This window comes from Cnephaeus nilssonii (genome assembly GCF_951640355.1).
Source record: "Cnephaeus nilssonii genome assembly, chromosome: 9".
Lineage (NCBI taxonomy): Eukaryota > Metazoa > Chordata > Mammalia > Chiroptera > Vespertilionidae > Cnephaeus > Cnephaeus nilssonii.
In genome coordinates, this window is record NC_137080.1 from 89,958,561 (window position 1) to 89,980,365 (window position 21,805).

General features: G+C 59.6%; 1 protein-coding gene across 2 annotated transcripts in view; it reads left to right on the forward strand.

Moving 5' to 3' along the window:
• Positions 1–13,761, forward strand: part of MDGA1 (MAM domain containing glycosylphosphatidylinositol anchor 1) — a 55,820-nt gene extending 42,059 nt beyond the window's left edge. Inside the window, exons 9-17 of one of the 2 annotated variants that reach the window (XM_079780627.1) lie at positions 344–628; positions 2,092–2,243; positions 2,813–2,990; positions 3,231–3,254; positions 4,215–4,367; positions 4,805–4,939; positions 9,795–9,925; positions 10,162–10,270; positions 11,002–13,761. In XM_079780627.1, the coding sequence (XP_079636753.1) occupies positions 344–628; positions 2,092–2,243; positions 2,813–2,990; positions 3,231–3,254; positions 4,215–4,367; positions 4,805–4,939; positions 9,795–9,925; positions 10,162–10,270; positions 11,002–11,093 (1,259 nt within the window). In that variant the 3' untranslated portion in view covers positions 11,094–13,761. The remainder of the gene's footprint in view (positions 1–343; positions 629–2,091; positions 2,244–2,812; positions 2,991–3,230; positions 3,255–4,214; positions 4,368–4,804; positions 4,940–9,794; positions 9,926–10,161; positions 10,271–11,001) is intronic. The other variant, XM_079780628.1, reaches the window with a different exon arrangement.
• The last annotated feature ends 8,044 nt before the right edge of the window (positions 13,762–21,805 follow it).

Consider the following 21,805-nt stretch of genomic DNA (forward strand, 5'->3'; position numbering starts at 1 on the left):
GGGCGGGGCTGGGATGTGAACCCAGGTCATCCGGCTCCAGGGACCAGGCTCCAAATCCCGGCCTTATGCTGCTTCTCATGACATGGGGGTGAGGGGCCATGTGAGGCATGAACAGAATCTCCGTGTGGGACGCGTGGCTGGAAGGAACGGCCAGCAGGGCGTGGGCATCTGCAGGTCGGGTAGATATGCGCGTGGTTATTGCAGAAGTGTGTAGCGAACGTGTGTCCGCCCGAGTTCTTCCAGGCTGGGGGCAGGGGAGTAGGGGCGAGAGCATCGCCTTGCCCAGGGGCCGCCCCTCAGCCCCACCTCGGCCACGCTGACCGCCCCCCGCCTCCGCCCCCAGTCCCGCCGGAGGTGGAGCCCAGCTCCCAAGACGTGCGCCAGGCCCTGGGCCGGCCCGTGCTCCTGCGCTGCTCGCTCCTCCGAGGCAGCCCCCAGCGCATCGCCTCGGCCGTGTGGCGCTTCAAAGGGCAGCTGCTGCCTCCGCCGCCCGCCGCCCCCGGCGCCGGCGAGGCCTCCGACCACTCCGAGCTGCGCCTCGACGCCGTCACCCGCGACAGCAGCGGCAGCTACGAATGCAGCGTCTCCAACGACGTGGGCTCGGCGGTCTGCCTCTTCCAGGTCTCCGGTGAGCGTCCCGCAGGTCCCGCCCAACCCCAGCCCTGCCCACCAGGCCGGGCCCCGCCGCGTCCCTGCCTCCCAGCACCCCGTCTGGGCCCCGCCTTTCCAAGACCCGCCCATGCCCGGCCTGGGCCCCGCCCATCTCCCCCGAATCCAGCAGGACCTCCTCTTACAGGCCTGCCCCCAACTCACGCCCACTCTTGGTCGGGGCGTCCCCTTTCTGGGCCCGCCCATGCCTGTTGGGAGCCCCGCCTGTTTCAGCTCAGCTCCCGGCCTTGGACCCTGACAGCCACGCCCTTTCAGGCCCCTCCTCTTTCTGGCCCCTCCTTGGCCACGCCCACGCCCCGGCCCTAGGCTCCGCCCACATAGACATAGACCCCACCCCTTCCAGCCTTGTCCAGTCTTCGCTCCCCTTTCCAGTTGTTTCCGAAGAAGGTACCTCCAGCCCCGCCCACCCATTAGGCCCTGGCCCCCCCGCACAGCTCAGGCGTCTCGGTTCAAGCCCCCCTTCTTTGTCCTTGGTCCTAGAGGCGGGGTGGGGGTGGGCGTGGGGAACCTACGCTTTTCCTGACCGCAGGCCCAAAGTGAGGGGCCTGAACTGTAGCTTAAGGGAGAGAAGTCGCCCCTCACCTCGTGGGTGGTGCGAGGCCAGCCCGCACACCCTTCCGGAGCGACCCGGGGAGCCCAGAAACCCCTCTCAGCCCCATCTCCTCATCTCCATTCCTGGGTGGGCTGACCGGGCTGCAGATGGGAGTGGGAGGGTCAGAAAGGGGTGGAGGTCTTGGTGAGGGGATAGGGGAACCGAAAGGGCCTGGCGGGGTTGCCCACCCTGTCTCTTTCCGCTGGGGAGAACTGGTTCCCTGTCAGAGCTGGTGGCAGTGCCGCGAACCCCAGGATGCCTGTCCCCCCTTCCACCACACTCCCAGCTCTCCCAGCAGCCCAGACTGGCTGGGTGCCCCTTTAGCTCTTGTTTGGATCCCCTCACTCAGCGACAGGGGGCTAACATGGCCACCTCTCCAGCCCCCCAGCCAGAGGCCCCTGTGACATTTCCCACCTCCTCCCCTCTCCCCTGTTCTCCCACACTTTCCCTGTCTCCCCACCGTTTTGCCTGTCTCTCTCCTTCTCTTCCTTCTACCTCAATGCCTTGGCCCTTCTCTTCCCATCTTTCCCCCAATCCTCTTCCCTGTGTCTTCTCTAATATCGCTGCTCTGTCTTTACCTTGGCCTTGCCACTGCATTCTCACCATTTTCAATCTCTCTTTTCTCCACCTCCCACCTTCCCTCGACCCACCCTCATTCTCCCCAAACCTCTCTTTTCCCTCACCTCCTCTCCTCACAATATTCTCTTTGTCTCCCCATCTCATCTCTCTGTCCCACCCTGTCCTATCTCCCCCCCTCCCATGCCTCCTGTCTTTGTCTCTCCCCATTCCCCACCCTCCATGGCCCCATGCCCCCCTCCCCGCCCTCTTAGCCAAAGCCTACAGCCCGGAGTTTTACTTCGACACCCCCAACCCCACCCGCAGCCACAAGCTGTCCAAGAACTACTCCTACGTGCTGCAGTGGACCCAGAGGGAACCTGACGCCGTCGACCCCGTGCTCAACTACAGACTCAGTGTCCGCCAGGTGGGCCAAGGGGTTGGGGTGGGAGAGGGGGTGGAGATGGGGCTGGGCACACTGACCCTGCTTACAGACAAGTCTTCAGTGCCAGGGAGGAAGTGTTCTGGACACAGCAGCGGGAGCTGGAGGTGCTAGGGACTGACCCCTCTGCACCCACGCTCTGGGCACGGCCCTGAGACCTGGGCAGGGGTCCATGGAGGGGAGGGGGCAGAGCCAGCTCTGCTCATGAAACTCAGAATTTATTCTTACATCAGAAGCTTAAGGTAAAATTACAATATTCTACCTCATAGGATCATTACTTTGAGGATTAGGTAAGTTGATCATCGCAAGGCATTTAGTGCCTCGCACACATTAAAGTGTCCAGTATGTGTTGCTATTATTTGCTACTAAGACGGTCCTGGGTGGTCGGCTTGAGGGGTGAGTGCTCTGTTCCCCAGATGAGGGATCTGAGCCCCCGGCTTCCTAGTGCTTTGCTCTTTCTCCTCCTTGGCCCTGACCCCCAAAGTCACACCAGGGCCTGGGCTGGTGCTCTGGTGGCGGACACGGCCTGCCTAGCATAACTCCTGTATCTGCAGCTGAACCAGCACAACGCCATGGTGAAGGCCATCCCCGTGCGGCGTGTGGAGAAGGGGCAGCTGCTGGAGTACATGCTGACCGACCTCCGCGTGCCCCACAGCTACGAGGTCCGCCTCACGCCCTACACCACCTATGGGGCCGGTGACATGGCCTCCCGCATCATCCACTACACAGAGCGTAGGTGGTGGTGGGAGTGGGAAGGGCGGGTCCCTCTGGTGTCCAGCGGGTCCCCTCCCCCCTTCCCACACGGTCCCTGAGCGTGGGCCTCACCACTGTGCTGTGTCCTGCTCTGTCACTGAGGCCAGGCCCCTCTGGCGCCCAGTCCTGGCCCCGGGGACCCTGCCCCTGGTCCGAAGCTCGGGCCCCTCTGCACAGCCCCACTCGGTTCTGACTTGGCTATCTTGCTTGCTTTCTCAGCTATCAACTCTCCCAGTCTGTCAGGTGAGACACTCCCACCCACTTTTCCTTCTCTTAGGGACACAAAAGCACCCCGGTGGGAGGAAGGGACCCGAAGAAATACTCAGAGAGAAAATGGATGGAGGCCAGCGGCTGGAAGGAGAAGCAGAAGGGAGCAGGGCTGGGCTTGGAGATGTTTGCACCCAGGATTTATTCTGGGCCTAAAGGAGGGGGACAAGGGTGGAGTCGGGGAACATCTCTAACTCAGGACCTTTCCTCCTCACTGTCCCCAAAAGAAAGTCCAGGCTAATCCATGTCCCCTGTTCTCTGGAGCAGGTGTCCTTAACCTGAGACCCCAAAGAATCTGTGTACAGAATTTAGGGGGGGTCTGTGAATCCAGAGCCTGGAAGGCACACACTCCCTTATTTCCCCCAACTTCTAGCAGAAATGTAACCTCCCCTTCGATGGTGAATGTAGGCAGCCACGCACGGTAGTGTGGTCACTACCTGGGACTGTCCCCAGAAGTCTGAGGTTTGCACATCAATCACCTCAAGTTGTTGCAGTCTCTCTCCATAGCAGTCACGCCCAGTAGCCTTTCAAAACCGCGGCAGTTATTAGACCGAACACCAGATCTCCTGACTTAATTCGACAATGAGGAAGCGCACTTACTGCAACACAAGTTTGTTTAGAAATATGTGACAACTCTCGGTATAACTGATCTTCTCTGCAACCCTTTGTATTTCATTTTGTGCATCTAAAATTGTTACTCCGCGATGGGGTCCTTGGACTTCACTAGCTGCCAGGAGGGTCTGTGGTGGCACAAAAGGTTAAGGAGTCCTGATCTGGGCAGTTAGCCAGGGGCCCTGTTCCCTGGTTTCTCAAGCCTCGGGATCCTGGGCCCACTGCTGGGGAGCTGCCCGCGGGTGGCAGGGAGGCAGAGCCGGACCAGAGGACCCCAGGAGGCCGACCCTCTGTGTCTCGCCCCCCACTTCCCACCCCGTGCAGACAACACCTGCCACTTCGAGGATGAGAAGATCTGTGGCTACACCCAGGACCTGACAGACAACTTTGACTGGACTCGGCAGAACGCCCTAACCCAGAACCCCAAGCGCTCTCCCAATACCGGTCCCCCCACTGACGTCAGCGGCACCCCTGAGGGTGAGGACATGGCCTATTGCTAGGAATGAGGACTGTGTTAGGGGGTCTAGCCTCTGGGAGCCCAGTCTAATGGGGGAGACACAGCCCTGCCCTCAGGGAGCCCCAATCTGAGGGAGACATGGCCTCGTCCTCAGGGAGCTCCAATCTGAGGGGGACACAGCCCTGCCTCAAGGAGCCCCAGTCTGAGGGCAGACACACCCTCTCCTGAGGGGGCCCCCATCTGAGGGAGACTCAGCCTGTCCGCACAGAGGATCAGGAAGAAGAGCTTCAGCAAGGCTAAGGACTGGCCTAGACCCCGGTGTGAGAGGCTGGGGGGACGGGTGGGCTGGGAAAGGCCCCTGGGGTTCGTAGCTGAGACCATGGCAGAGCAGGAATGGGGTGGTGAGAGGTCTGGGTGGGGTGAAGAGGAGGCTGTCGGCGTCTCCCCTCCCCCACAGGCTACTACATGTTCATTGAGACTTCGCGGCCCCGGGAGCTGGGGGACCGGGCGCGGTTGGTGAGTCCCCTGTACAACGCCAGCGCCAAGTTCTACTGCGTCTCCTTCTTCTACCACATGTACGGGAAGCACATCGGTGAGTCAGGAGACCAGGAGTCTGCCCCTGCGTGTTGGGGCTGGGGGCAGAGAGGGGGTCCCCAGGAGGCTAGGAACTGCCACATGGGGCCTGGATTTCCCAACGTGGATGAATCCCAGATCCTCGGAGGGTTGTGGGCAGAATCTGCGCAAATGGGGGTCCAGAGCCAGCTCGTGTGGGGTTTTGAGATGCTCAGGCTGCCTGAGTCTGGGGGGAAATGGCTCCAGCAGGATGAGTCGGGGTCACGAGGGGGTGAAGGAAACAGCTAAGAGGTCGCTTGCACCGAGTGTCTGCCAGGTGCCACGTGACATCCCGGGTGCTCGGCATCTGTGGTCTCATCGTCCCTCACAGCCGCTGGGGAGGGAGGTGCCCAGCGAGGTTAGGCATCCACACGGCAGCCCAAACCTGTCTGACTCCCTCAGACCCCAGACACAGGGCTGGGAGGGGGCTGCTCTGTGAGCCGCGAGAGGAAGTCTGCTTCCTGATGTGGGCGTGACCTCAGCGTCACATAACCACTGAGCTCGTCCGCGCAGCCTTGGCCGCGGAGCGCGGCTCCGTGCCGGCCCCCGGTGCTGCAGTGACCACATGGACAGCTCCCCGTTCTCTCGGCACCACAGTCAAGTCAGAGAGACACGGAGCAGCTAGCGGCACCAGATGCGATTTAGTGGCCACCGTGGCCCGTGTCCGCAGCAGAAAGACAGAGGCCGAGGCAGCTGGTGCTGGGGGCCGACTCGGGCCTGTTTATAGAAGACTCTGTGAGGAATGGACAATTTAAAGAATTTTATGTGTTTGCTTGTTTCCTTACTTATGGGAAAGGTAACATATTCTCTATGGGTCAAAAGGTACAAAAGGTGCATGATGAGAGTCCCCGCATCCCAGTCCTCCTGCCCCTGGAAGCCATCCCAAAGGCAATCATTGTACTAGATGTTTGGGGAAATTTGCAGGAATACTTATAGAAGCAGTATACATTTATTGCCCCCCCCCAGCCAATTTTACCTGTTCTGAGCCTTGTTTTCCCTCTGAACTGTGCGTCGCAGTGGCCACGCCTCGCCAGGCCACAGGACACTTAGTTGTTTTCCAAGGCTGCCCATAGCGGAGAGACTTTAAGCAAGTGCAGACCTAAAGGCTCACTATGGAGAGGTCTCCACAGCCACATGACGGGTCAAGCTGAACTGGTGAACTGGAATGGGGTGGGGTGGAGGGTTCTCGTACCCTGGGCCCCAGACCATCCACACAGACCAGTTTGCCCATGGCTGGCTCTGGGCTTTGTGGGAAGCCTCCTCTGGGGTGGGTGGCTGGGGGTGGTGAGGGGTGCTGACCAGGACTGCCTCCTCTGGGGTAGGTGGCAGGGGGTGAAGTGGGGGGGGCTGACCAGGACTGCCTGCTCTGCCCCAGGTGCAGGGTGGGGCGGGGGGGGGGGGGGGTGGTGGGGTGACCAGGGCTGCCTGCGCTGCCCGGCCCTCTTGTTTCCATTTGCTTCCCAGCTTGAGTAACCAATGAAACCAATCCTGCTTTGCCCAAGTCTTTCCCAGTTTCATAGTGAAAGTCCCACATCACAGGCAAACTCAGAGAGTTGGTCATTTTATCCCCAACTCAGGAGGGGCCCTGGCACCCAGCTGCCAAGAGGAGGAGCATGCTGGGTGCAGGAGGGCCCCGGGAAATCAGGCCTTGGGAGCTGGGATGCCAGGTGTGGGGGGCAGTCTGAGCTCCAGGACTTGTCCGAGTTCCCCAGGAGGTGGGACAAACTGTCAGGGGAAGCCTCCGGGGGCAGATTTGATTCTAGCTGAAAAGACCCTGTAAGCGTCAGATGTGCCCAGCAAGAGGGGGCTACCCTGTCCCTGGACAGGAAGACTGTCCGCAGGGGTGCTGTGGAGGGGACCCCTGTCCATACTATGCGACTCCCCGGCTCTGTTCCCTCCCCTTCCATCTCCCCCAGGCCTCCCATAGCTGCTTCTCTGGCCTCATTTTCTCCTGCTCTTCCTCTGGTGACCACGTGGGCTGGGCACACGGGTCTCCTTGTGTTTCTTTAAATATTCACGGCAGGTTCCTGTCTTAGAAGCCTTTGCTTATGATGTCCCCCTGGCCTGGAACCTTCTCCCGGTCCCCTCATGCAGGTCTCCTCAGAGAGGTCCCTGGCAGCCAGCCGCTCAGCAAGGTCTGCATTCCTGCTCCTGAGTTATTTTCTTTCCAGCGCTTGCTACCAAGAGAGCACGCTCGGCAGGGTCCTTGTCTTATCCATGGACGTACCTCTGGTGCCTAGAATGGTGCCTGGAACATCGTGGTGCTCGATCAGTTGAATGAATGATAAGCCCGAGGTCACTTCGAATCCTGAGATCCCATGGAAGTCCTCTTTCACTCCTGATGACATTGTGAAAAATTCTCACATTTAATTCTTGAGACCCAATAGCAATGTGGTGCGGACTTCCCCTCAAGGAGTCACAGGAGAGAGAAGATGGGAATCCCAATAACGGCCACACCCTGCGCAGAGAGCGGGCTAGGCCTGGGAGCTGCAGTTTAAGGGCTCAGAGCTCCCAGGAAGCGTCGAGAACTCCCAGCTAACACCTAGGAAGACTTCTGGGAGGAGGTGACCATTCAGAGAAACCTTGAAGCACAGGAAGGATTTGGCTAGGGGAACGTGGTAGGGAAGGGCATCTCAGCAGTGGGAGCAGCAGGGGCAAAGCCCCGAGGCTGAAAAGCTGGAGTAGGTCCGGGCTCTGGCCTGCAGGTCCATTTGGCTGAGGAACACAGGGGAGAACGCAGTGAGCAGGCCCGCCCGTAAGGGATTTGAATGTCGTGGGCGCAGGCAGACACCTGTGAATTCAGGAAGCCCCTGAGCAGGGAGATCTTGGAGCTGATGGGGTGCTCAGGGAAGGGGGCAGAAATTCCATTTTTGTGTGAACAGTGAAAAGTGGGGTTCCCCTATTAGTGTCCTTGGGACAGTGTGGTGCAGGAGGAAGAAAAGGTATGAATGAGGCTGGACCCCAAGTGGGATAGGAACAGGGGAAGATCTCCAGGAAGGGGGAGAGAAAGAGGTCCCCTCGGGGCTGGTGGGGAGCCCGGAAGGCCCTGGGGCTTGAGCCTGCTGAAGTCAGTGTGGCACCTCCTGGCCACTGGGTGCTGGTGGCAGCCCTCTTGTGGCCCCATCTGCTGGCGATGGTCCCCTGCCCAGGCCTGGATCTGCTGCTGGGGAGAGGGGCGTTTCTTGCTGTCCCGGTCCCTCCTCTGCCCTCCCCACCCTACCTGGCAGCTCTAGGCACCAGCTGTCCCAGACCTTGTGTTTCCAGGGCTCTTTTTGGTCCAAGCCAGCTCCTTTCATCTCAGCAGGTAACATTTGGTGGCTCGCCCCCACAGGAGCTCTGTCTGTCTGGTGTCACAGATGGTGTGGCTTTGTCTGTGGGAAGCTCTATGGAAATGCCAGCCACCAGGCACCGCCTGAGTCCATTCCTCTTCCCTCTGAGCCGGGTCTTTTATGTCACTGGGGGCTCAGGGTAGGCTGGGAGAGCTGGGGAGGGGCGCCACATGGCCTGGGTGCTCTTAGCCAAGCCATGGCCCTCCTCCCCTTTCCCCCAGCACCTCCAGAACTCCAGGCCTGTGGCTGTGGGCAGATGGACTCAGTACCCACAGACCAGTGCCTCCAAAACTTTGCTTCCACTCTTTACTACAGCTGTGTGGCATATCCTATATAATAAAGAGGTAATATGCAAATTAACCCTCACGCTCTCACAAGATGGCTGCCTATGACCAGGCCGGCAGGGGGGTTAGTGAGGGACGACCAAACAACTGAATAGCAGGCTGCGTGGGGCGACCAGGCCAGCAGAGGGGGGCAGTTGGGGGCGACCAGGTCGGCAGGGGCGGACAGTAAGAGGCAACCAGGCCAGCGGCGTGGGGGGGGCAGTTAGGGGCGATTAGGCTGGTGGGGGGGGGCAGTGAGGGGTGACTAGGCCAGCGGGGGGCAGTTGGGGGCAACCAGGCCAGCAGAGGGGGGAAGTTGGGGGCAACTAGGCAGGCAGGGAGGGAGTAGTTGGGGGTGACCTGGTCGGCAGTGGGGGGCAGTTAGGGACGACCAGGCTGGCGGGGGGGGGGGGCAGTTAGGGGTGACCAGGCAGGCAGGCAGGTGAGTGATTAGGAGCCAGCAGTCCAGGATTGTGAGAGGGATGTCCAACTGCCGGTTTAGGCCCAATCCCCTAAACTGGCAGTCGGACATCCCCCAAGGGGTCTGGGATTGGAGAGGGTGCAGGTGGGCTGAGGGCCCCCCACCTTGCATGAATTTCGTGCACCCGGCCTCTAGTACTAGTATATTAGTCTCTCTTTAAACCAACTCATTCCCTTTTTCTTAGCATCATTACTATTAGAGAAATCGTGGATTTGAAGGGCTAGCTTTATTGACCTCTTAAAACATATATAAAAGTATTAAAATTGTAGTTTGTTGCTGTACCTCCAGAAATCATCCCATGTATCATGGGTATGCGTTGTGTGTTTTCGAATCCTACTGTGAGTGCAGACATGGGTCCATCACCCAGGGACCAGTTCCCTGTCAAGAGGGCAGAGGGCGGTGTGCGTGTGCGTGTGTGTGTGTGTGTGTGTGTGTGTGTGTGTGTGTGTGTGTTTCGGGGGTGGGGGATTAGCTGATCAGGAAGGAAGGGAAGAAATGAAGGACAATTTGCAGGTTGTCCTGATGAACTGCACTCTTTCCTGTGTTAGTCCCGCCACCCCGGCGCCCGGGAGAATGGGACATTGAACCAGTGTGTGATGGGAGAAAGGCCCATCCAACAGGGGCCGTGCTGTGGGCCATGGTGGGGGTGGAGGGTGGCCTTGTCCAGACCTCACTGGCCCCCTCTCCTCACGCCCACCACAGGCTCCCTCAACCTCCTGGTCCGGTCTCGGAACAAAGGGGCCCTGGACACGCACGCGTGGTCCCTCAGTGGCAATAAGGGCAACGTGTGGCAGCAGGCCCACGTGCCCATCAACCCCAGCGGGCCCTTCCAGGTGAGTCTGCCCCCCCCCCCCCAGGCCCCTCACAGGCACTCCCAGCCCTTGGCCGGGTGCTCTGGGCGGGAATCACTTCGGAAGGAAGGCCCGTGTTGTTCCTGGGAGTCCTGGGAGCCGATGCGGAAAGCAGCAGGGTGTGGGGATGGCGGCTCCCAGGGCCATGAGGGAGGGGCGGCAGTCTGTCTTGCAGAACCTCCCTAACCTCTGCTCCCTGCTCTCTGACCCCACCCCAGATTATTTTTGAGGGGGTTCGAGGCTCAGGCTACCTGGGAGATATCGCCATAGACGATGTCACACTGAAGAAGGGAGAGTGTCCCCGGAAGCAGATAGATCCCAATAAAGGTGAAGACTGAAAGGGGGGGAGGGTGAATCTGGGGGAGGCTTTGGGGGTGGGCACCTGTGTCAGGGGGAGGAGAGTGTCTGTGTCTGAATGGGGGTTCGGAGTGGCTGGGTGACAGCTGTGTGCGTCAGTGATGAGGTGCACACTCAGGCTGCAGCTGGGCTCAGGCTGTGGGGGGTGTGGGACAGTTAGACCAGACCCCGCCCTCCTGTGAGAGCTTGGCTGTCTTCGTACCAACCACAGTGCCTCCCGTGCTTCTGTCTTCATATATCTCTGTGTGCGTGGGTCCAGATGTGAACGTGTGCTCCCCCCGGGGCCAGATGTTTGCCATCAGAACAGCTCAGGTTTACTGAGCAATTACTATGTACCAGGCAAGATACAAAAACCTGTATATGCATGAGCTCATTCAGTCCTCAAAACAGTCCCCTGGGGTGGCTCTTACTATTAGACTCATTTTACAGAGGAGAAAACTGAGGCCCACTGAGGTCCAGTGAACTTCCGTGTCTTAGCCACAGAGCCAGGATCCGGACCCCCGCAGGCTGCGTTAACTCCCACCCCACACACCTCAAGTCCGTGCTGATGTGTGTCTATGTGCTTGGAGGGCAATGTCCGCTTCCGGTCCCCAGAGAGAGGGGGCAAAGGAACGGGCCCTCCCACAGCCGCCCGCCTGCCTGCTACCCCCTGGTCCTCCAGACTGACCGGTGCCTGGCTGTCTCCCTCTCTCCTGTCACAGTGGTGGTGATGCCGGGCAGTGGAGTGCCCCACCAGCCCCGCCCACAGCTCTGGGGGCCCGTGGCCATCTTCCTCTTGGCGCTGCAGAGATGATGAGAGCTGCGTGGCCCCCACCCCGCCCCTGGCACACCAAAGTGTCTGCATCGTACCAAAGACTGACCTCTGCCAGCCGGGGTGCCCGGGGCAGGGGCGGCCCCCAGGGAGGGGCCGACGTTGGCTGCGAGGATGAGCAGAGAACAAGGACAGAGGCCCCGCTGCGGCCCTGCAGACGCGCACACTCACACCCACACTCACACAGAGATATATTAAAGCACAAGTTTCTATCCGACCTGCCAGCCAGCACCTTCTTTACCGCAGAGGCGGGGACTCACTGAATGGTGTCTGCCGCCCCAGGGACCTCGGCGCCTCGCAGCCTTGTCCTGGCTGCACCTGCGGTGTGTCTGCCCTCACCCCGTCTCTGACTTCAGGCTGAGCTCCAACCCGTGGCTTTACCAGGAAGGGAGCGGGCACAGGAGCCCTGCCTTGCCCGGACTCTGGGACTCCCTGGGAGGAGGGAGGCTGGGGTCAGTTAAAGGGGGCCGGGAGGGGGGCGGAGACTTTGTGAGCTCTGTAAATGTCCGGTGCAGAGGACAAGGAAGGTGAGACCCTGCTGCTTGCAACTCTGTTCCCTGGGCAAGGGCCAGAAGGTGGAGACCCCAGGTCCCCCAGATCCCCGTATCCCCCCCTCCCTCCAGTGCCCCATTTGAAGGGACCCAGCATGGGGTTCTTGGGCCTGGCAGTCTGAAGATTGACACCCCCTCCTCCCACTACCTCCACCCCTGCCCTGAAGAATCTGGATTCCTGAGCGCTCAGTCTCTACCCAGCAGGCTGGCCTCACCTCACCCCAGCCGCATCTCTGAGGCCCTACGGGGGTGAAGCTTGACTCTGAAAGGGGCAGAGAAATCCTGCTTTCACGATTTTGCATCGCCATGTCGGACACTGATCTTGGCAGTGGAGTGGAGCCTGCCTTTCTTATGTACTTGGCATGAGGGGTTGCCCTGGACGGGAGGGTGTGTAGGGCGGCCGTCCCTGCCCTCCTCCACTGGGTGCACGTCCCGTGGGCTGTTCCTGTCCCAGCCAGGGCCGGTGAAGGAGGAGGGCCTGTAGGCTGGGGCGGGGGGCAGTTGCTGGTCATCCTGTTCCCTGGGCGCTGAGCTCATGCCCCAGCTGGGAAAGGGCTCCGGTCCTTGGACCCTGGGTCGGAGCCCGAGCTGGGCGTGACGGGATCTAGACCTTTCCTCAGCATCACTCCTGAGGCCCCTTCCAGGGTGAGTCTTCACGCATGTGTGCATGTGGCCACGAGTCTCTGGGTGTGTATGTGTGCGCATGTGTGTGGGCCCGTGTGTCTGTGTGGCACTGTGGGTATATCTCTGGGCACGAGTGTGTGCAAGTCTGAGTCTGTGTGTGCAGTAAGACGTGTCTGTGTGTGAGGCCGGGTCTGCCCCTCACCCCTGGGAGGGCCTGTGTGCGTCCGCGTGCGTGCCCATCTTCAGGAGAGACAGGACCGCTTGAGGGGTGCTAGCCACCTGGACCGCTCTAGCCCTATTCTGTCGTCTCGTGCTGCCTGCCACGGCCTGAACGTCTACCTTTCACCCTCTGAACGGCAAGGAGCTTACACACGACCCTGTTGGAACGCGAGCGCCCGTGGAAGGGGCTTCTCCTGGAGTGTTGGCGGGGCAGCTGCAGGGAAGAGGCAGCGACGCCAGGGGCAGGCGGGAATCGAGGCAAACGCACGGCTCCGCCAGGCCTGTTGCCATCACCACCAACAGCTGGTGGGCGCCGGGCCAGGGCTGGAGCGGGGTCTCCTGATACCCAACCAGCCTGGCTGCCTTCCTGGCCCCCAAGGCCTCTGTCCGAAATGAGTGGCTCCAGGTTCCCAGAACACGCTTCCATCCCGCCTGCGGGTATTGTTCCTGAGTGGTCCCATCTGTGCAGGGTCTGTGGTCCCCAGTAGACTGTGAGCTTCTCCTCTGAGCCCTCCAGCCCCTCCCACCCCCTCCCAGCCTCGGGCCGGCCCGGTGGGCCTGCCCTGGAAATGCTCAGCGGGCATTGCCCAGTGGACGGAATATACCAACAGAGCCTCCAGGCCTGGCGGCAGGTCCGAGCCAGCGGAGTCTGTGAGGAAGCAGAGCTGAGTCCACCCGGGGTCCTGATTTCACTGGCCTGGCACGCGGCCTGGCATCGGAAACGCTTGAGTGCTCCTCAGGAGAACCTTAGCCTGGGAGCCCCTGGCCTACCACCTGCCAGTGCTTCCTCTCATGCCCCCTGGCCCCGGCCTACTCCCCTCCGATGGCCTTGGACACACCTGTCCCTGCCCTGGCTGTCCACGACGGGGACCTGTCGTATGTTCACCTCCACATCCATAGCGTCTGATGCAGAAAAGGTGCTTGACATCCGAGCACATCAGCTGAACTGAACTGCACACGCGCGGCCCTGAGTTTCTGAGTTTCTGGTTTGGAGAGGGGACCTGGTGACATGGACAGAGAGCGCCAGGCAGGGCAGTGACAGGGAGCACTGCTGAGGGAGGTGGCACGGCCCGGGCAGCTCTGACTTGAGGCCGCTGGCCCAGGCCACCAGTGTGCCTGAGTGAGACACGGAGGTCCCTGGTCCTCGTGTGCAGGGGGTGAGGTGTGTATGTGTCCGTGTGCAGCTGGCCTGCAGGGGATGTGGGTGTCCTGTGAGTGCCCAGGGTGTGCCAGTCTGTGCATTGGTGGGGATGTGGGTGTCCTGTGAGTGCCCAGGGTGTGCCAGTCTGTGCATTGGTGTTGCGCCAGGAGGTCTGCAAGGAACGAGTGCCTTTGTGTGTTTCTGGGTAACTTATAGGCGTGTGTTTGTGTGTGTGCCAGCCCCCCTGTGTCAGTGTCCCTGTGTTGTGTATGTTTGTGTGCCTGTGGATGTCGGCATCTGTGTGTTGGTAGGTGGCCCATGAAGACCCAGCCCAGGGGAGAACAGGCTGGCTGGATCCAGCATCTCCCCATGGCAGTCTCCCCTCCGGGTCAGGGTGGCTGAGGCTTGTTGTGGCCTTAAAACTGGGAGTGCAGGGTTAGCTCTCAGGGTGTCCCTCCACCCCACCCCTGCAGGTGGGTGTCTGGGGGAGAAAGGGACTCCTGGGCCAGGTGCTGCACAGGTGGGAGAGGGCGTCTCAGCTTTGCTGTCCTGCTGGGACTGTCGGACAGCCCCCTGGGTGCCGCGCTAGGCCTGCGAACCGAACCCCTCTGCTGGGATGCTCCCACCTCGGCCCCTTTCCCACTTGTTCTCTCTCCCTGTGCTCCGTGAAAGGCCTGCCCAGGCTGTCCGTGCCTGGATGGGCCTCGGAGCCCACTCCTCATGGTGCAAACGAGGAGGCGAAGCCCAGAGCGGAAAGGGCCTGGCCCAGGTCACAGAGCCAGGTGGAGTGGAGTGGAGCTAGCTTAGGAAGGCAGTGCTGCAGCCCTGGGGTAAGTCAGCCCCCTGCCAGGGAGCGTGAGGAGCTTGGTCACACTGCCCTGTCTCTGGGTGTCTGGGCCTTGCCCTGGGAGAGGTAGCATCCCCCTGTCCCAAATTCTGGCCTCTCACCCAGGCCGCATTCCCCCCGCCCCGGCTCAGGCCTGGGTGCCGCCTAGAGGCTGCCTCCCTCTGCCCACACCGGCTTGGCTGCAGCCGCCCCGGGTTCTCAGACAGAAGGGACTGTTTCCCCTCCGCCCCTCTGCCTTCACACAAGCCCGGCCTGGGGGTGAAGGTCAGTGTGTCCTGGGTGGTCATCCTGTCGACTTCCCTCAGGGCCAGGAGGGCCTGGGCAGCAGGGGCAAGTCCGGGGTTTCCTTCTCCCTGGACAAGTCAGGGGGGCGGGGGTATTTCCCGTGTCTGTCTGCAGGAATAGGTGGGTGAAACTGGTTGAGGTTCTGGGTTTAAGGGGGCCCTTCCCATTTCCAAAGGCAGAATAAGCACCTCCTCTCTGTTAAATCAGTGTTATGTGTGTATCTGAGCATGTATGTGTGTGTGGGTGTGTGTGAGAGGATGTATGTGTGTGAGGGTGTATGTGTGTGTGTATGTGTGTGTGTGTGAGGGTGTATGTGTGAGGGTGTATGAGGGTGTGTGTGTGAGGGTGTGTGTGTGTGACTATGTTGCTGGGGTGGAAGGACCACTTTCTCCTGGAGACCTTTGACCCTTAGTGCTGGAAGGGACCAGAGACCACGGAATCCAGTGTCCGCACTGTGCAGGTGAGAAAGTGGAGGCCCAGAGAGATGGTGCCTGCCCACCGCCACCCCTTTCCCTCATGTCCCCACATTCATTTCCCAGGAGCCCTACTGGAACTGCCCTCCCTCCTGGCATCCCCCCAGCCACCCACATAATCACATCTCAGCCCAATTCCGCGGCTCCTCTGCCTCCGTGGTCTCCAGCGCCCTTCCTGCCCAGGGTGGCCAACTCAGCAGGCCTTCATCCCCACCCCAGGAGGAAGGGCAGGGGAGGAGGGGGCTGCTCCAGCCTTGAGGCCTCATGAACTTGGGAGAGAAACCCCCACCCCCCATGCCCAGGCCCACCCACCACCAAGGTCAAAGCACAACAGGAGACCCTCACTAACGGGTGAAAGGTACTGGGGTTGTATAGTCACACGACCCCGTCCTCACCCCTTTGCCTTGCTCTCTGTCTCCACCCAGCCTCTGCTCCCCCTTTGTCTCTTTCACCCCAAGACCCCCCAATGTAACCTCTAGTTGCGGACGCGGTTGTTTCAATAAAGCTGCAGTTCTAGAGCTCCGGCTCAGGCTGTGTGTTGGCGGCACGTGTGAGCGAGCAGGCCATGCTGGGAGGGAGGGGTGCAGGGGAGAGGCCGGGGGCTCCTCTCCGGCCACTGGGGAAGGCCTTTTTCTCTTTGGCACCTGCTGCCTTGGATCCTGTTCTGCCGCCCAGACAATGGGGACCTGTGTGGTCTCTAACCCAGTGAATTCAGACGTCCTCATCCATTTGTGCCTTGAACAAGTGCTAGCCAAATCCTGCCTCCTTGGGAGCTCCTGGTTAGTGGGGGAGATGGACACTGAGCTAATGACACACCAGGAAATGGGTCATTAGGAATACAGTCGGGGCCAGGAAGGAAAATCGATGCTGGGAAGGAAGGTGAGGGGATGTTCTTATTTGGGTTGGGGCTTCAGGGAACACTTCTCTAAAGAAGAGACATTTAGGAGGGACCTAAAGAAAGATTGGAGTTAGGCTACGGGGCAGCAGGGGTCTTCCACGCAGAGGGAACAGAATGTGCAAAGGCCTAGAGGGGTAAAAACAACTTCGAAGCTTCACGGATGCAGGAAACAGACAAGAAGGAGCATCACGTTGGTCACCCACTAGTACTAACTTTGCCCTTTCTCTCCCCGGCTCCCAAGCCCACCCCTCCCCCCAGGCTCCTGCTCCCCTCACAGTCCGTGTTCCTGCCCTGGGCCCATAAACCCCACCCTGCACTCCACCCGGGACTGCTGCCCTTACTCATCGCCTGTTAGCTGCCCCCGGCCCCCAAGTCATTCTGCACCAACCTTTCCCTCTCCCCCAGTCCCCTCAGGATCCTAGAATTTCAGAGCTGCGAGGTCCTTAAAAGTCACTTATTTCAACCACCTACTACTATGTTTTCCTTGGGAGAAATAGCTTGCCCAGGTCATGGAGGCAGGCAGTGATGGGGGACAGGCACCCTCCCATGAAGGTTTGTGAAGTGACCCCAAATCACGGGCATGGGCACCACGACATGAACTACTGAGCGGTCAGGCAAACGACAGGACGAGTCTTTCATGTTCCTCAGTTATGATGACTCAGGGAGGTAGAGCAAACAGTTTCGTTTTCATGTGTCAGATGCGGGAACGGAGACTCAGAAAGGTGGCGAGACCAGGGGCTCTCTCCCCATCTTTACCTGCTCACACCTTGGGTAACTTCGTGCTGCCAAATCGGGGATTTCTCTTCTAGAGCCTGGGACCCAGCGGGGATTGGATTGGCTCAGTGGGTACCTGGAAGAGAGACTCTCTCAAACCCACTCAGGACGGCAGCATCATTGTGAGGCTGTGTGTAGTGGAGGGGGCAGATGCTGTCAGAGACCCAAACGCAAGAGGTAGCAGGGATGGGACCTGGAACCAGATGGGTCGTCTGGATTCGGGTCGCTTTAGGAGTTTATGGCTCCGCTCCCGCAGCAGAGTATAGATGGACACAGATTCTTCATCGTTCTTCCTGGAGGTGGGGGCGTCTGGTTCCCTTCCCTTGACCCTGGGTCGCCCACAGCGACTTGCTTGGCCGATAGAAAGCGACGTTCTGTGTTGAAGGTGCCTTGCGGTTCAGCTCGCCTCTGGAGCGTCCTCCCTGGGAACTCCAAGTCACCACGTAGTATGTCCAACTCCCCGAAGACTGACATGCTGGGGAGGCCACACGAGGGGCTCCAGGGGACCGTTCCACCTGAGCCCAGCCTTCCAGTCATCCCCCAAAGCACCGGACGGGAGCAAAGGCGGGCTGGGCCCTCCAGCTGCACACCTTTGTAGGTGCCACGTGCCCAGAAGACTCTCCCAGCATGCTCGGCCCACATGCCTGACCCACAGAGTCACGGGATAATAAAAATAGCTGCTGTTTAAATCCCCGAGGTTGGGGCAGTGTGTCAGAAGAGCAATAACCACCCCGGCGTGACTCAGCCACTTCCCAGCGTCCGCTGCTTTTGCCCACACAGCCCTCTCCTGACTCATGGTGTTTGCTCCTTCGCGACCTCAGCTTTCCCGGGCCAAGGCCTCGCCAGCTCTGACCTCCCTCACAGCCTCCAGTGGCAGCTCCCAGTAGGCACGGCCTCTGCCTCGCTAGAGAAGGGGTCCACGGGACTGGCCCACCGTTTTGTGCCATCACACATGTATCATTGGGCGACCTGTTGATTGGCTACCCCTGGGTCAGGTGCCACCCCTGGTCCAATTAGCTGGGTAGGAGGAAGCGGTCACGGATATATAACACAGCTGATGCTTCTAGAAAGGCTGTGGGTGGGTCCCCTTCAGGGGGGCAGGGGGCTGGCAGGCCCCCATAAATGCTCCTCCTTGGTTCTTCCCTCTTTCACCCCCTCCATGACCATCCATTCTCAGGGCACAGTGGTGCCGTGTGTGTGCCACGAAAATGACCCCGCCCAAGGGCAGGCCCACATGCAAACCACACAGGTGCGTCAGGTAACGGACAGGAACAGAGTCTGGTGTCACTCACCATGACTCAGATGTTTTTATTTTCACGTTTACAGAGGAGGAAACTGAGGCGCTTACCCAAACCCATAAAATCCGGAAGGCGAAGAAGCGTGGCTCTGGAGCGCGTTCTCTCAGCCAGGGCTCCTCTCCCTCCTGCCCTTTGGAGCACCCCGGTTTCTCACCAGCTCACCCCGGGGCTGCAGAAGCAGGGCCTTTCCGGCGTGGCTCCCCCTTCGGATGCAAAGTGTCCCCGGGCCTAATTTTCTATTTCTAGCCGCCTGACCTTTTTGCATATGTCCTTTGTGGAAAGTGACTGCAACACCTTTTTAGAAAGAGGCTGGGTATAAATAAGTCCATGAAAAAGGTTGAAACTCTTCTCCCCGAGGTCACCCTGACCCTGGGGGGAAGCATCCCTCCAAACTGCTTGTCGAACAAACCCCTGCTCCCAAGTTCATCTTCCCTGGGCACGCAGCCCTGCCTGTACCCAGCGAGTCCCCTGCTCTGAGGTCAGCCTGGCAGCCCGCCCCCCCCCCCCTCTGAATGCAAACCCTCCCCTGAAGCCATGGTCCTGTCTCGTTAGCAGTTTTGGTCTTTGAAATGTGTTGATCTTCCCGTTTCTCTCAGACCCCACGAGGCCGGCCACAGCTCAGCCGAGGGCACTCAGCATCCCGTACTCCTGCTGTCCCAAGCACAGGCCTGCGCTCAGGGCCCCAGCGTCCTCCCAGAACCACCACCAACTCACTGTCACCCGCGGGGTGGTGAGAAGTAGAAGGGGCCGAAACCGGTTTGGCTCAGTGGATAGAGCGTCGGCCTGCGGACTCAAGGGTCCCGGGTTCGATTCCGGTCAAGGGCATGTACCTTGGTTGCGGGCACATCCCCAGTAGGGGGTGTGCAAGAGGCAGCTGATCGATGCTTCTCTCTCATCGATGTTTCTAACTCTCTATCCCTCTCTCTTCCTCTCTGTAAAAAATCAATAAAATATATTAAAAAAAAAAAAAGAAGAAGTAGAGGGGAACATGTGCCGGAGAGGCTCAGGGGTTAAGTGTCCGCGCAGAGGGCGTCTCTGAGCCATTGAGAGGCGCCCACAGTGTACCGAGCAAAGAGAAAGGCAGATCGGACAAGAGCAGGCCTGTGACTACCTCATTATTACATTAGAAACGCCTGTGCATACACGTGAGCATGTGAATGCTTTTCAGTCTAGAGGAGCGTTCACTGGGTTATCTGTAGTTATCGCTGGTGAAATTTCAGGTGCTCCTGGCTCACATGTATTATTTTTAATAGCCACGAAATAAATCTGTTCTCTTAGAAAAGAAAAGCCAGAAGTCATCAAGGACTATAGATTAGAAATAAAGGTCACATTTTTTTCTTAGCATTATTTTTATAACTACACATCACAGAGCCTGGGAAAGGCTTTGAACTTAGACCTTAAAATCTCTCCTGCTGATTTATTCCAATACAAATGCTCAGACAATGGGGATGAGGAGAGGAATTGGGTTGCGCTGGTCAGGGATGAGGGGGTGAGGATGTGCAGCCGAGTTTGGAATAAGAAAATCCAAGGGGAATAACGCCATTTCCAGAACAAACATGAACACTGGAGACATGCCTGGCCCCTGTGTGTGGGAGTGTGGGGAGCATGTGCGTGGGCATGCACACGTGGGAGTGGAGTGCATGCCTGCTTTGGGACACCCGTGGCATGGAAGGTCCCTGTGTAATTTCTTCTCCTGAATGTGGGCCATTTAGTGAGGTCTCATTCCTGCTCAGAGCCAAGGTGGGAGCCGGGAGGGCGGGTCTCTAGCCTGGGGAAGGCAGGGGTGGGGGTGGGCAGGAACTGTGGTTGGGCCCTTCTCAGACTCCGCCCCAACCCAGGAGGCAGAAAGCCCCTGGAAACCCTCAGACTCCTGACTACAAGCATCCAAGTCTCTGCTGATCTCTGCCCCCAGACCAGGGACAGAGAAGGGGCCTCATTCCACGGGCGAGAGTGGGGCTGAGCCTGGACCCGAACTCTGGCTCGTGACCTCAAATAAGTCAGCTCCACCTGGGCCTTGGTTTCCCTGTAATTGGGGAGGGGGTGGGGAGGTTTGAACTTGAAGGTTCTTCTAGCGCCGGGCATCAATGAAATGGGTGGGGTGTTCTTAAGCAATACAAGGAAGGGGGCCCCCCTCAAAATAATAAATGGCAATCCCGGTGGCACATCCCTGTTTCTGTTTGTGTCTGTCTCTGTCCCCCTCCCCAACACTGGGACCCCCATTACCCAGATCTAAGTGGAAGCTAGTCAACTTGCTCCCTCTCCACACCCCAATCCCTGAACTAGTCCTTCCCCTGCCAGGAGGCAAGACTGAGTCTCAGCGGGGCGCCCAGTCGGGGTGTGGGCACAGATCCGGATGCAGAGGCTGAGGCTGGGGGGCGGCGGGCTCCAGGCCTGGGCTCCGTGCCCAGGGGTGGGCAGCCTGCTGCGCACCAGCAGTGCCGGCCCCAGGGGTCTGGCTGAGAGTTCTGAGGCGGGAGACCTTGACAGGATGGGGTGGATGTCAGGACGGGCCAGAGCCAAATCCAGAGGAGGCAAGGCCAGCAGTCCGCAGGGAGGACGGCTGCCGGTCAGGGGAGGCCGCAGGTGGACAGGGGTGGACCGTGGCAGCTATGAGGATGGGCCAGAGGGAAGTCCTGCCCTCCATGGCTCCCAGAGGCATCCAACAGCCCCATCAAGCTGGCCCTCTCTCCTGGGGGTCGAGGTGGCCCAGCAAACCCGGAAGGTTCCCAGGCAGCCATTGACCAGCACCAGACACCAGCTCCTGGGGTGAGGCCTGTACTGGGACTCAGGGATGTTCCTTCACCCCCTTCAGCCTGGGTCTAGAAGTGGGGACAACTTGGGATGCAGGAAAGCCCCATTTCCCCTCCCCTGAAGACGGGACTATGGACTTTTCTTTGTCTAAAACTTGAGAAGCAGAGATGGCTCCATCTTCCACCCCCACACCCCAGGATTCTCTCCCGCTGGGACTCTGGTGGGAGGCGTGTGCCGACTTCGGGCCTGTGGCGTGGTGATTGTGGGGTGGCGCGGGGTCCAGGTGTCTTTCTTCAGTCCTGATCCTCAGCCTGGGTGACGGGCCTGACTCTGAGGAAGTGGCGCCCTCCTTCCTGCCCTGACTGCACCCCACTCCAGGGCCTTTATTTATTTTTAAATATATTTTTATTGATTTCAGAGAGGAAGAGAGAGGGAGCGAGAGACAGAAACATCAATGATGAGAGAGAATCATTGACTGGCTGCCTCCTGCATGCCTCCCATTGGGGATCGAGTCTGCAAACCCGGGCATGTGCCTTCACCAGGAATCAAACTGTGACCTCCCGGTTCATAGGTTGATGCTCAACCACTGAGCCACGATGGCCTGGCCGGGGCCTTTAGAGGCCTCCATACCTCCCCCACACCCTGCACCTGTCACCATGGGAACAGTGGGGCTGGCAGAGGTGTCTGTTGCCTCCAGACCTGAGCAGGGCCTGGCCCCTCTTGGCTCGTCAGTCTGAAGATGTTGCCAAGGGTTTCACCACTGAAGGGAACTCCTGGCCACGCCCTCCAATGGCTGGCCAGGGTCCTTCCTGCTGTCCCCCCCAAACCCCCTG